The 14,899-nt window shown below is 34.9% G+C and overlaps 2 protein-coding genes across 6 annotated transcripts; one reads left to right on the top strand and one right to left on the bottom strand.

Annotated features, from left to right (window-relative positions):
- The first annotated feature begins 692 nt into the window (after positions 1 to 692).
- On the top strand, positions 693 to 9,145 carry LOC107434860 (inositol transporter 4). Of its 5 annotated transcripts, none has more exons than XM_060819184.1 (7): positions 693 to 837; positions 4,026 to 4,196; positions 4,445 to 4,515; positions 4,611 to 4,946; positions 5,092 to 5,199; positions 5,488 to 6,093; positions 6,198 to 9,145. In XM_060819184.1, the coding sequence occupies exons 2-7, from the start codon at positions 4,064 to 4,066 to the stop codon at positions 6,693 to 6,695; spliced, it is 1,752 nt and encodes a 583-aa protein (XP_060675167.1). In that variant the 5' UTR covers positions 693 to 837; positions 4,026 to 4,063; the 3' UTR covers positions 6,696 to 9,145. The 5 variants fall into 5 exon arrangements, with proteins under 5 accessions (XP_060675167.1, XP_015901839.2, XP_048335268.1 ...); XM_016046353.4 differs by lacking the exon at positions 693 to 837 and adding an exon at positions 2,763 to 3,022; XM_048479311.2 differs by lacking the exon at positions 693 to 837 and adding an exon at positions 3,064 to 3,203.
- LOC107434861 (U-box domain-containing protein 4) lies at positions 8,846 to 10,979 on the bottom strand. The gene is made up of 2 exons (XM_016046356.4): positions 9,527 to 10,979; positions 8,846 to 9,380 (listed from the first exon to the last, which is right to left on the bottom strand). The coding sequence occupies exons 1-2, from the start codon at positions 10,841 to 10,843 to the stop codon at positions 9,318 to 9,320; spliced, it is 1,380 nt and encodes a 459-aa protein (XP_015901842.3). The 5' UTR covers positions 10,844 to 10,979; the 3' UTR covers positions 8,846 to 9,317.
- Between the last annotated feature and the right edge of the window lie 3,920 nt (positions 10,980 to 14,899).

Below are 14,899 nucleotides of genomic sequence, written 5' to 3'. Positions count from 1 at the left end.
CTCCAACCAATACACATACACACACAAACTAAAGAAATAAATAAATAAAAATTAAAAAAATCCGTGTCTATTACACAATAAAAAAGTTGTGAAAGTAGAAACTTTTAATTATAATAATCTATTGTTTAAAAAAAAAAATCCTTTTTGTTAATAAATTTGGGACTGAAATGGTGTTAAAAAAAATATTCCTAAATCGTAGGTAATTGATAGTAAACAATCGATTGATAAACCTTGACAGTTATTATTGCTTATCCATTTTCTTTTGTGAATTGTTATTAATACAAAAATGAATTTTACATCTGTGTAACAAAATTAATGCTAGAAGTTTCAAAATATTTATCAAATAATATATGTTAGGAAATTATTGGTTGTTATATCTATACAACTTAAATATGGATTAATAAATAGTTAAATATTATATTTTAATAATTTAATATTATTGATAACAAAAACATCGTTTTCTTAGAAAAAAAATAAAACAGAAACAAAGACAGCTTGACTGTTTAGTGCAAAACTCTATCCTAGCGTAGTAATCTGTCCTTATTTAAGCAAATGCTGGCGCAATTAAGGGAACTTGAAAATAAAATAGAAAAGTTCATGGAGAAAATCATGTTTAGCCTCAAATTAGAGAAACCCTCTATAACTATCCAAAACTGTAGTATGAGTAAAGAGATTAAAGGAAATTGAACTTCAAAAAATCATATTGTACTGTACAGATCTTACCCTACTCATTCTCTATATATACAAATTAAGCTGCCATTTACAGAAATACTGACAACTTTTTTTAAGATAAAAATAAGAGCTGTACTGACACAGAAGAGAAGCTCCTCAGTCCTGGTAAGACATAAAATTTCTTTCCTTTTTTTTTTCTTTTTTTTTTTTTTTTTAATTTTTGTCCTTTACACAATTTCCCTTTATGAAATTCATGCTTAGAGGACTGGTAATTTTTTCGGGGAAAAAAAAAAGAAAATCGTAAATGAGACTTTGGGAGCAAAGAAAACCAATGATGATTCAAATGGAAAATTAGGTTGCCTTGCAGCTATAGCTTTATGTCTCGAATGGCCATCCAGAGATAAAAAGAATTTGTAATCACATATGACAGCTAGGTTTAAAAGCTTTAAATGGAAGGCAGAGCATGAACTACGTATATACCAGCTAGGATTTTGCTTTTCTTTCATCTTTTTATCATTGAAATGGAAATGTTAGGGATTTCTGGCTCGATACATAAATTGGAAAATGTCAAAGATAAAATTTAAGGATTTAGGGTTATATTTTATATCAATTTGTATATATATATATATATATATATAAATAGTATAAATAAGAGATTTTAAAAGCATTTCTAATGATTTTATATTGTTTTGCTAATATTATTAAAATTTAAATTACATAAATATATAATTAATTTCAAAATTGTTTTTCAATAATAAAACATTTTTAATATGAATTGTTGTCTATATAATATAGAAATTGACATTTTTAAAAAACTCACAATATTTTTAAAAGTAAATATCCATTAATTAAGACAATATTTAAATCACATCCATTTTATATATGATCAGTTGGAGAATATGTTTTCATTTGGGAGGAAAAACAAGATAATATTTTGAGAGTAGACTAGGAATATCTCTTATCTGTATAAATAAATAATATTAATTTAGTAGTGGAAATAAATGGTTCAAGATAATTAAATTTACATTGCATTCAATGGTAAAACCATTAATTCCAGATAATTAAAGAGCTAGCATTAATTGTGCTGTATTCTTAAAAACAAGCACACAGTATCGAACGTGAATGAACTTGAATTAGAAAATATTATTCATATATATATATATATAATGTTGGGTAATTAAGATGATTCATTTATATATAGTCAGAAAATATGAGAAAATATGAGTTGTTTATTTCCCTTAAAGTCTTATTATGGTGAACTGAATTGAATTCCATGTCAGAAATTACAAGCTTCTGCAATTAATGAATTTATTTGTAGGAGATTATCTAAGAAAAAACCATCCAATTAGTAATACATGTAATTTGAATTTTTCACAATACATATTTGCTTATCTTCGTATATTGTCATTTAGTTGGGGTTTTCCTTTTAGTGGGTATGTTCTTATCTTGTTTGACTTGTGAATAAGATGACATTTTGATCCTTTGATGTTCACATTCTAATCATGTATTGGAGATAAAGCAGGAAGAACCCTTCAACAAGTTCAATTAATTTGTTCGACAAGTACATAGTATTCCAATTTAGTAGCCAAAAATATACTGCGAAATTGACTTGCAACTCAAAATATGTTTTACAGAACCTGAAAGCATTTTTTTTTTTTTAACATTATCCTCATCTTAGTATTGAAATTTTTATCATTTTACTTTTGTACTAATAATCAAATGAGTTATTTAATTCTTTTTATCCCATTGAGTGTATCATGATTCTATGAGTGAATATAGGCAATAATTTTGATTTGATACCAAACACAGAAGCAGAATCTGACTAGGAAACAACTATCAAACATGCCTGAAATGAAGGCCTTATCAAAGGTGCTTAGAATAAGACCACAAAAATCAGACCGTCCAATGGCTAGGCATGGTCACCTATGATAGTATCAACGTGCTTTGCATGGTATGGATTTGGGTCCCACGTGTACACATTGTTTGCTCTTATCTTATTAGAACTCTTGATTTCAAAAATATATATATATATATATATATGAAAATGTTATTAGAACTCTTTTCTCAGATAATTTCCTTACTTGATGCAATTTCTTTTTTAAACTGTCAGAGGTCTATATAGAAACTCTCAATCCCATAAACGAAACAGTCCAAAGATATACAATTTCAATTCGAAATATTTTATCCAGTTTAGATAATATGCATATTACACAAATAAGAAATATGTATATAGTAGAGTAAGATAAGAAAAAAAAATAATAATAAATAAAACGTATATATTTCAGTCAGAAAAACCCACATGCAGAGTAATCTGTAGGAGAAGAGAACAGGTGGAGTTTTTCAAAACAAGGTAAAAATAGTTTTCAATAAAATTTTTTTTTTCTTTATCTCCTTTTGCATCGTTTTTCTATATTCTTCCAGTATGTTAATGCTTTTCGACAAAATTTGAAGCAAATCTTCCTTCACCAAAGGAATAAAAAATAAACCGCACTTTCTCAGCATAATTGTTTTGCTGACCAAAACAAAAAAGGGTAGCTTTTCTTTCTAATGGTGTTTGTTGTTTTCATTAAATAAAAAAAAAAATGTTTTTTTAATGCTGTTGAGAATTTCTGGTCCAAAGAGTATGTTTTGTTTTGACGTTATTCCCGCTTGGTGCCCAATAAGTGTTTGTTTAACAATCAGAAAATTGGTTGTGCATTGTTCTTCGATGTGTTCGCCTGTTTTGGCATAGCTGTGAGTGGAATAGAAACCTCCTTCCATCTTCTTCTTTTCTCCATGTCTATCGCTTTTGTTTGTTTCGGTTCTTTTTGTTGTTTTTCTATTTCTTATGGATTTGCTTCGAGTGTGTAGGAAAATTATCTACTCCTTTGTTTAGCCCTACAATGTTTTTAACTATTGTATTCTTATATGAATCTTTTTGAGATACACATGGCAAAAAGTTTATACCCTTACTATGAAGGGCCTGATTAAGAAATCAATTCTAATATTGAAATTTTATTAGGAAATCTAATTTGGGTTGTCTTTTTTTTTTTCTTTTTTCTTTTTTCTTTTTTTTTTTATGGTACAAGATCAAAATTCTCTTCCAGTATTAACACGTTATTTAGAAATCAATAATCATAATGCAGTCTCAATTTTAGTCCCATAATATAGTGGATTCTGTTTTGGCAATGACAATTTTAAAGAGAAATTTCTGTGTCTCTGATGTATGGAAAGTTAGTATCGGAAGGGTTAAAGAGTTGGAAAAGTTTTTCATCATACTCAACTTAGAGAGCAATTTTTCTAAAATATCAATATCATGGTGTTGAATGAGATGGTGAAATAGGGAAAATTGAAATACCATTCTGCATTTTCAGATTAGCTGTTATACTCTGGTGGTGATCTGCATGAAAAAATGGAAGGGGGCGCCCACGGTACCGATAGGACTGAGTTCACAGAGTGCTGGCGTACAACATGGAGAACTCCATACATCATGCGGCTTGCACTCTCTGCTGGAATTGGGGGCCTACTTTTCGGATATGACACTGGTAATATGAGCTGGAGAAAGGCAACTTATTATACCATGAAATCTGTAATTTTATAGCTAAGTCGATTTTCATTTTGCGAATGCTTGTATTTTTATGCTTGTTAGCCATGTTATGGTATGGCTTTGCGTTCCAATGTGCATATACAAATAGCTACAGCTCCACGTTCTTCAGTCTCAAAGAAATTTCCATGACATATATATATATATATATATAATATGTATTCTGAATCTTATATTTTGGGGATGCAGGTGTAATTTCTGGTGCCCTTCTTTACATTCGTGACGATTTCAGACAAGTTGATAAGAAAACATGGCTACAGGTTTGGTTAATTGCCTTTTTCCTATGTTTTAGTTAATTGAAACAGATCTTATGGGCTTCCTGAACTGTCAACTAACTCCAAATTGTGATTTGCAGGAAACCATTGTGAGTATGGCTGTTGCAGGTGCTATCATTGGTGCTGCATTTGGTGGATGGATGAACGACGCCATTGGCCGGAAAAAATCAATCTTAGCCGCAGATGTAGTGTTCTTTTTTGGTGCAATAGTTATGGCAATAGCTCCAGCTCCCTGGGTAATTATAATAGGAAGAATATTGGTTGGTTTAGGAGTAGGAATGGCTTCCATGACATCACCCCTTTATATTTCAGAAGCTTCTCCTGCTAGAATTAGAGGAGCCCTTGTTAGTACCAACGGTTTTCTAATTACAGGAGGACAATTTTTGTCGTACCTCATCAATCTGGCTTTCACCAAGGTATTTTGATTTTTTTTAGGCTGCTTTTAACAACGATTAGCATTCTTGGGTTTCAAATAGTTTTTTACCTTTATAGATTGAAAGTAGGCCTAAATAAAATTGTCTGAGTTTCTCAAATTTGATGTGGTTTTCAAATATGTTTCAGGCTAAAGGAACCTGGCGTTGGATGCTTGGGGTAGCAGGACTCCCAGCTCTGGTTCAGTTCATATTGATGTTGTCACTTCCTGAGTCTCCTAGATGGCTTTACAGAAAGGTTTTCAATCGAAGTTACTGTTAAGCTTTCCCTTATGATTTATAAATGCAAAACCTATAAAAACTTTGCTTATCCTGCTCATCCCCTATGGCAAATGCTAAAGCAAATGTCAAAATTTTAAGTACAGTTTTTGCAATATGGCATGAGTTACCAATCATTGCCACAAAAGTTGACACTTCACATTGGAATACAAAGCCAAAGTACCGATTCTATATTTTACAATTGATCACTTTTAGCATCCTTCTGGAGAATGATCTAATTGGTTACCTTTCCTTGTGTTTTACTCAGGACAAGGTAGAAGAGGCAAGGGCCATATTGCAGAAAATTTATCCGGCCAACCAAGTAGAAAACGAAATGGAAGCCTTGCGTACGTCTATCGAAGCTGAGAAAGCTGAGGAAGGAATTATTGGGGAGGGATTCATAGTGAAATTGAAGGGCGCTTTCAGCAACACAGTGGTCCGAAGAGGACTCTATGCAGGCATCACCGTTCAAGTGGCGCAGCAATTCGTTGGTATAAATACTGTCATGTATTATAGTCCAACAATTGTTCAATTTGCTGGTTTTGCTTCCAACCAGACGGCTCTTGCACTTTCACTCATCACTTCTGGTCTCAATTGTGTTGGAACTGTAATTAGTATGTGCTTTATTGATAGATATGGAAGGAGAAGGCTAATGATTATTTCTATGTTTGGAATCATTATTTGCCTTGTGGCTTTAGCTGCTGTGTTCTTTCAGGCCGCTTCTAATTCTCCTGCTATTAGTAGCTACGAGTCCACTCATTTCGGTAACAACTCCACATGTTCCGCTTATATCTCGGCCCCAAATCCTTCCTCATGGGACTGCATGAAGTGTTTGAAAGCTGAATGCGCCTTCTGTGCTCATAAAGCAAGCAAAGTAAGTTGTTCGTTAGCCTTATTGGTAATGCTCTTGTAAGAAAACATTTTAGTTAACTTATAAATGATGTAACTTCTAACATTCTTTTTGGTCCATGGAAACAGCATCAACCAGGAGCTTGCTTAGCTTCAGAAAATCACATCAGAGACTTGTGCAGGGGAGAACATCGAGTATGGTATGCACAAGGATGTCCAAGCAAGGTTGGATTCTTGGCAGTTATCTTGCTTGGTCTCTACATTATTTGTTATGCCCCTGGAATAGGAACTGTGCCTTGGATTGTGAACTCGGAGATATATCCACTGAGATATAGAGGTACAGGTGGAGGAATAGCTGCAGTTTCTAACTGGACTGCAAATCTTCTAGTGAGTGAGACCTTCTTGACTCTGACTAAAGCTCTAGGCTCTGCCGGCACGTTTCTCCTCTTCGCCGGATTTTCTGTCATCGGACTTACAGCCATTTACTTCCTTGTGCCTGAAACCAAAGGGATGCCATTCGAGCAGGTCGAAAAGATGCTTGAGAAAGGCTACAGACCTAAAGCATTTCGTCACAAGGATAAGGATGTGCGAGAAGGCAAGAATGTAGAATTACAAAACACTCATTAATCCGAGTGTTGTTTATGGACAACGTATATTCCTTTATAATAAAAATCTTACATTGATCAGTATTTTTGTTGGGTTTGTTTGTGTAGTTTTTAGCAACAGTATAGTATGGTTCAAAATATATTGATAAAAACATTAGAGAATGGCAATGCTGGTTTAGTTCAGGGTGTGTTACTTTTTTTGTTGGATATTATAACTATATATTAAAGGAGCTTCATATGTATTTATTTTATGGTTATATTTCTTTATACGTTTGCTTACCGTTTGGCTAAGAATTGGTCCCATATGACGAAGATCTTAGGACAACAGAACGACTAATGAGCCAAAATTTGAAGGTCCTCTATTTCAAATGTAAACAATCTAAAAATTAAATCAAATCAAGCAGTGACAGGGTGTTACATATTTACAATCCAAACTCTTGGTCCTAGTACAGCTTTATATAAATCACTATATTGACTGTGGCCAAATTTCCCTGCCAGATTATAAGTGAATAATATATATGTACATATATCTATACACATTTTGTAGATTCATGGATTCTATCAATGGTTGGTCCTAGATATTACAGAGGAACATATCAGGGAAACTTAAAAACTCAGCAATATAGAACCTTTTTTCTATGTTTTTTGTAATAATATAGAACTATTCCTGAGAAGGAAAAAACTGAATAATATTTGACCATACAAACCTATGATTAGCCGTAATTGTCAAGAAGAATCGGTTGAAAAATCTCATCATGCCAGGATTTTCACTTGTTAAGTGATGAGTATTGGAATGGCAATTGGGACCGGACATTGATGGTACACAGTCCATAGAACGAAAATGACACATACCCTCAAGATCCATCCACACGTTTTACATCTTCAATTGAAAGAAAGAGGCAGCTCATATCAACTTTTCATCTTGGATTATGTACTTTTGGTAAGCATTATGCAGGTCAAAGTGCCCAATTAAAAGAAAGGAAGTTTCTTTTCGTCCAAACATACCACGGCCGTGGTCAAACTCCCTTCTGCTAGTGACCTTGTTGAAACTATATTTCAAATTTACTCCTCCTCCAGCTTAATATGTACCTTTTTTTTTCCCCTTCTCTATGTTCTTTTGTGTGTAAAAAACTCACCCATGTAGATAAATGTGTGGTTAAAAAAAAAAAAAAAAAAGAAAAAAGTTGAGCCTGCCTTGATTCCTACTTTTTTGGCTTGGGCATCCAGATTTGATGTACAAACACTCAAAACACACATAAAAAAATAAAAAATAAAAAATAAAATAAAAGAAAGAAGTTATTATTATCGAAGAGCACCGACACGTTATTATCATATATACCAAAACAAATTGAAAAAAGCTCCAGACTCATTTTAGTTTCTGAAATTATTATTAATTTTGAGAAAATGCAACCACTGAAACAAACAGCGGGACAAAACAAACCTGCAGTGCCAGCTAATGCATGATGAGAAACGACAAAGGAAAGAAAAAGAAACATACTGCTCGAAAATTTTCGAAATCTCTTGTGGGGTTGGATTGGTTGTTGAGATTGGGCAGATTCAAATTTATGTGCTAATATTTATAAATTATACGCATTATACACGCATCTACAACAGGTGGTGAATGGTAGCACAAATCAAATGGCCTACTTTGCATCCAAGACGAGCAGGTTTTAAGGGGACCTGTCTACCATTACATCACATTTTCTCACCAAATAATTATTGTACTCGGGTCGGGATCTCTCAACCTGCGTTTTCTATTCTTCAACAATGTTTCAAAGACCTCTTTGGCAGCCCAGAGCCACAAAGGAAAAATAAAGTTTTTTTTTTTTTTTTTTTATCCCCCCCCCCCCCTCCCTCTCTCTTCTCTTTATGTCATGTTAATTAAAGTTAAAATCTTTGTACAGCAAATACGTTTGGTTTCTCACTTCGGCCTGGATGCCAGGCAAAGCATAAAGTTTGATTTCCACGTTATTAGGCATAAAGATGGGGGTTCTCTAGATTTTGATAGATTAGCGGTCAAGATCACCCACCTACAAGTTGGGTCTAGATTCCAAATTTTAGTGCCCACAAAGGAATCAAAAGGATTGGGAAAAATGGTTCTTATTCTTTCCAAAATATCAAGCATATATACCATGTAATAAATCCATTCACAATACACAAACAGAAACAATATTCCAAACAATTCACACCCTATCTAATATACATATATTAATCATCAATGTGTAATAACCAGATGATCGGTAAACCTTCCAACAAAAAATTTGGGTCACCCGAAACAAAACACAAGAACCCAAATTTCCATCAACCCAAAAACCCACAAGGCAAACAGGTATTCCAGCTCTAGGAAAAAGGAAAATTGACAACAAAAGTCAATGGAAAAAGGAAAAAAATAATACCCAAAACCTAATTAAAAATCAATACATCTAGAAGTCAGCTTCTTTTTTTTTTCTTTTTTTTTTTTTTTTTTATAAATACTCACTAGCAATTCCTCTAGTTTTTAATCCCATTCTACAATCATCCTTCCTAGTTTCTCTCTCAACGACACTGTACAAACCACTGAAGCACTCCTTATATACATCACAACCAACTACATAGTATAGTTTTTCCTCATCTAAATGGTAACGTTTTACCTCTCTCTTCTCTTTCACGGACTTGATGACGATGCTTCTTGTCTGGATTCTCTCAAGTACCCAAGAAGGGTCTCAGCCTGGAAAACCCACCAAACCAATCAACATAGAAATCATCGAAATTGGAACTAAATATGCTGTAGTACTAAAAATTTAATCTTTAAAACAGGTAATACATGCTAATTGAATAAAATTTGAAATTTTCAGTGCCCAAAAAGTGACTGACCTTGTGCTTGGCTCGAACACTACCAGTCTGAGAAAGAGCAACCAAAGGAGGAATACCACCTTCCCTAACCAGCAATCCTCTGTTCCTCACACTATCAGCACAAAGCTGAAGCAGCGTCAACACCGCGAACTCTTTCCCTTTCACAGACCCATCTTCAATGGCTTCCACAAGAGCCGCAATCCCACCTTCTTCTACAATCGCATCTTTACCTTCCTCGATAGCAGCCAAGCTGCTCAGAATCACCATTGCCTTCTCTGCCAGCCCCGTCCCTTGCTCTGCAACCAAAGTCACAAGGGGCTTCACTGCACCAGCACTCACTGCCCTCTCCTTGTTCGGATTTATGGAGCAGAGCTTGTAAAGAGTTGTCAAAGCGTCTTTCTTACCCCTAGTGGATCCATTCAGCAGTAAAGAAACCAAAGGCGGAATAGCTCCGCAAGCTCCAATGGAGCTCTTGTTTTCCTCCACTAAAGCCAGGCTGAGAAGCGCACAGGCCGCGTTCTGCTTCGAAGTCTCAGTGCCGGTCTTGAGGACATAGACCAGCGACTTTATCGCTCCGGCATTTGTAATCAGAACCTTGTTCACCTCGTGGAGAGAGAGATTCAATAGGGCAGTTACGGCGTGCTCTTGCGTCCAGGGATCGCTGCAACGGAGCAGAGGAATCAGAGAAGGGACCGCACCGGACTCCCCAATCAGAACACGGTTATCGGCCCGGTTCTTCGCTAACAGTCTGAGCTTCGCCGCAGCGGATCGCTTCACCGCAACAGATGGTGATTGGAGACTGTCGACACAGATCTTGACCGTCGGTTGGAGATCTTCAGGCGATATGCTCTCGATTATCTCCGTCGAGAAGGTCTCTCTTTGCAGAAACCCCATGCAGGGTTCGGGTTCAGGCGTGTTCTCATCGGACTCGTTCTTAGGCGCGTTTTCCGCTGACGGCAAGCAGGCGAGCCTCTGCAACTCGCCGGAGATGTCGCTGCTGCAGGCTGAGAAATCACTGAAGGCCTGCGAAAGGTCGAGAAAGTCGTCGGTGGGCGAAGAAGAGACAGCGGCTTTGTTGGCGCGAGTGGCTAGCTCGCCGAGCCTCATGTCGACAACCGAATCGGTTAAGTTCTCCGACACGCAACCGGAAACCCTGGGGGCCGAACCGGCGAAGGAGCAGCTATTGTTGTCGTCCTGGAAGATGCTGGAGCGTATGGTTCGCATAGAGCGACCGCTATGTCTGTGAATTTTGGACGACGAAACAGACGACGTCGTATAGTAGTTCCGGCCCAACGGGAACCGATTCGAACCGGTATGTGAATCCTCCAGCGAAACCATTGCTGAAATGAGCCGGACTCAGAGCTCAAAGGTTTCAAAATATTCGAAAATTTTCTTAATTTTGTATTTCTTTTTCTGGTTCTAAGTAAATTTCATGGTGAAAGTAAAGCAAGAGAGAGAGAGAGATTGATGATGATGATGAGGCAGTGGCTTTAAAGGCTGGTCTAGCTGTGCTGTTTGTGTGTGGTGGGCCTGGTGGCTTTGGTATGAGGGTCGGTGATAAAGTCACAGTGGGTTTGCAATTCGATTTCATCACAGGCCACACAATTAACGCATGGTCACCTCAGGTCTTGTCATGTGGGGTCCATTAAACAACAACGACATTTACGGAAAGTTGAGATCTGATGCTCCAGACGACAACAGCGTTTCATTTTGAGTCGACGGTACACAAATTAGGGGTGATGTGATTCTCATCACGGTCCTGTATTGGAATCCTACACTTCTTTTATTGGGTGTGCTTGGGTGGGACCGTCGGTAGAGGTAATCTACCACGTCGTCGTTTTTGTGTGAACTTTTTCGAAATCTTTTGATTTTAAAATTACAACATCACCCTTTTTGGTGAGGAAAACACTGTGGACTGTGGATGCCACGTGGAAATATTCTATAAAAGAGGCCCTAGCACAATTGTCAGGTCCCCAGTTGTAATTTCCGAATTTGAAGCCCGCAAGTTTTGATGTCCTCTAGCTGTACTTTACTCATTATGTTTCTGTGAGCCGCATGATCTACATCAAACGGTTAAAAAGAGTTTTGGATTAGTGAGCCCAGGTCAGATGGGTTTACTTTTTTATCCAATGGCCGTGTGATGGTTTTTTTGCCATAAAATCCTGCCACTTGTTATTACACATCAGCCGCACGTGCCTAAGCTCACGCATAAACCACACATATTGTTACTGCTAAACCATGTTTACCAGAAAAAACGCCCCCCCCCCCCCCCCCCCAAAACAAAAAATAAAATAAAATAAAATTATAATAAAAAATTTAATTATAAAAAAAATGAGAAAAAGTGCACTGACCCCTCGACAAAGATGAATGGGGTTAGTTCTGGTTCTTTAAAAGTAAAAAAGGTGGTAAAATTTTCATTCAGATGCTGACCGAATACATAAAATAAATTTGAAATTGTTTGCCTGGAAAATAAACAATTTGGTTACCTAATTACCCAACTGGTCCGTCTAAATATCCAACTTAATGAGTACTGAGTAGAACCAGTCTTAGATTTCCGTCACCGAAATCACTAATTAATGTTTATTTGTTTATAATAATTCAGTTTAGGTAGCCGCCAATTTGTTTTGAAGGCTAGTCAGAAATATAAAATTTTTTGTGACCTTTTTCTTTCTATATAATTTTGCAATTAATTTATTATTAATATAAATAAATAAAATAATTCCAGATAATATTGTTAATTTAAATTATACGCTTTTTCTGGTCCAAAAATGATGATTTCACGTACAATTTGATGTGCATTAAACATATAAATAAATATATATATATATATTATAGAATTATGATTGACGTGCTGTTTTTTTTTAATAATCCATATGTAGCCTAGCCAAACATGCTGAGGTGTTTCGCACCTGCAACAGCAATTTCTAGTAATAGTTGAAAAAGATCGTGTTTGTCCCTTGTTCGCAAAACAATATTATTATTATTATTATTATTTTCGTTTTTTTTTGGTAATTCGGCCCTTTTGCCAGTATCGAACCTGGGCAGGAAGGTGTGGTGGGAATTTAGCAAGCAAACAGTATTTTCAGATATTAGCTACATATAATTATAATATAAATTAACATGCATACAATATATATCCACAATATTATGTCACATTACAACCACTACATTATATATGTGTCATGCCAATATTATGCATGCACATTAATATATATATATATATATTATTATCTAGCTCAAGTTTTTAATGTTTTAATTTATTTGCTACATATATAACATGGTATTCATGATTTTTATTTGAAAATTGACATCCAACTTTTTATATATTTCATTATGATTTATACGCGTAATCAGATAATAAATGGTGAGGAAGAAAACAATTTGGTGGTGAGAGCATGAAAGAGTATTTAGTTAATAAGTTATATGACACGCAAAGAAAGCACTTTTCTAGTGTTTGAAAAGAGTGGAAATCAAAGTGGCTATTAGGAATTCTGTAGCTCCTACTAACCTGGGTTGATTTTGTAATTAGTCGGATCAGCCTAATGATGATTCCGCAGACTCGATCAATTTGTGTTTTCTGATGATTAAAACACTTTATGCGAATAGTTTTATTTTATCCTATCTATTTGGGTTCAAAAGTAGACCATCAAATTCATACATCATTTTCTTTAGGAAACTTAATTGTAAATTTAAAAATATTGTTTTTTTCAGACAACTAATAATCTTGGTGAGCTCGAATCTCTTCACTCACTGTTTAAAAGAAACATGGCTTATGAAAAATTACAAAGGTTTACAATGCTACATATTAATTAATGTGATGCAAAGTATGCATGCTAGTGGTTAAAATAATGTTGAAAAATGGTTTCGGGACAACGAACAATACATATTTTGTACATGAATTGGATAGGGCAAGGTCCCTATCATAAATTTCAATTAAAATATGGATTATTTTCGTGTCGGTGAGTCAACCACTTAATATTACCACAGCACGCCAAGTTAGAAAGAAATTGATTACGATTTGTTTTTTTTTTTTCGAATTTTAAAAGAAGAAGAAATAAAAAATAAAAAAACGTTTTGATTTTCCTGATGGTTTGGTCTTTGATTATTACCAGGGGTGAGTGACCTACACTTTGAATCATTGTCTTTTTTTGGCTTGTGCCTTTTAACTTTTTACACGTCAAAACAAAAACCAAAAAGACTATGATATATATGTTTGTGGAGGTCAAAATAAAAGTTTAGAAAGCTGTTTTCAATGAATTACAGTAAATGAAAAGTAATCATGGTGTTTTTGATAATGTTAAAATTTAGAACTGGGGAAGTGGAAATGTGGTCGTTTTTTGAATATGGTGGGCTTACACAATTCATTACAATGTCTAAGCAAAACACGTGCCAAAATCACCACCATAATAAGCTTATACACTTTACACTCATATTTAATGTCCTCCTCTTGTTGTGCTTGGATTAAAATTTATTATCATTTGATTGAAAGAAAACTATGGAGAAAGTAAAAATATAACATAAAAATTGTTTATGTATATATATATATATATATTCTGTATATTTCTATAAAATTTAAAACATGTGAGACTCTAAACGTCTTTTATCTCATCATTTATTTCAGTGTATACAAAACACGAAATATAGAATATTTGTTTTATTCTGGCAAAGAAAGAAATTGTAATATAATAATATTGTATCCTAAAATTCGAGCAATAATATAATACAGGGTACTCAAAAAAGTGACTCGAAGTATATTTCTTATCTGCAAAGCCAATGAGAATAGCAGAGCTTTGTAGCAAAAGAATAGTAATATATACTCTGGCTTAGTATATAATTGGTATTATTGGTAGTTACATTACTATTTACACTGTGAATATAGATGTATCGTGGGACTGTGGAAACAATGACTTAAAGGCCATTGTATGGCTATTTTGCAGAAGTCACTTTCTTGTACAAACGTCAAAGATGAGGAATAGAGGATAAGGACCATTGGTATGGAAGGCCCACAAGGTCCACAACTGGGGGCATTGAGACGGGTCTGGCCCAGTTTTTTGTTTGAGATTAATCAAATAGGGTTTTGATTTGGTGGTGAACAGCCCACGATTCTCTGCATCTAGAGCCTCCCTCTCTCTACCCCTAGTTGCCACCTGCTTTTTTAGCTTTGCATGCGTAAACCAGATCGTACCCTTTTCACTTTTTCTTTTTGGCCTTTCTAAATCTTTTTTTGTATTGGTTCACAGCATTTGATCTTTTAACGAACTTTTGGAGCAAATAGTGATTTTACCAGCAATATTATCTGAACAATTTATAGACATAAGCATTGTTATAGCAAAGCATATATAATTATTAAACGGTTGATTATGAGTGACTTGTTGGACCACGTCCTACATTTAA

Source organism: Ziziphus jujuba, chromosome 1 (genome assembly GCF_031755915.1).
Source record: "Ziziphus jujuba cultivar Dongzao chromosome 1, ASM3175591v1".
Lineage (NCBI taxonomy): Eukaryota > Viridiplantae > Streptophyta > Magnoliopsida > Rosales > Rhamnaceae > Ziziphus > Ziziphus jujuba.
Note: the sequence above shows the minus strand (reverse complement) of the source record. Positions and strands in the feature narration are given on the sequence as shown.

Excerpts from the sequence above, each read along its gene's own strand:
- LOC107434860 (XM_060819184.1), top strand. The coding sequence starts at position 4,064 with ATGGAAGGGGGCGCCCACGGTACCGATAGGACTGAGTTCACAGAGTGC. Across the intron at positions 4,947-5,091 it reads TCAATCTGGCTTTCACCAAG|GCTAAAGGAACCTGGCGTTG; the intron begins GTATTTTGATTT and ends AATATGTTTCAG. Across the intron at positions 5,200-5,487 it reads CTAGATGGCTTTACAGAAAG|GACAAGGTAGAAGAGGCAAG; the intron begins GTTTTCAATCGA and ends TGTTTTACTCAG.
- LOC107434861 (XM_016046356.4), bottom strand. The coding sequence starts at position 10,843 with ATGGTTTCGCTGGAGGATTCACATACCGGTTCGAATCGGTTCCCGTTG. Across the intron at positions 9,381-9,526 it reads GTGTTCGAGCCAAGCACAAG|GCTGAGACCCTTCTTGGGTA; the intron begins GTCAGTCACTTT and ends TGGGTTTTCCAG.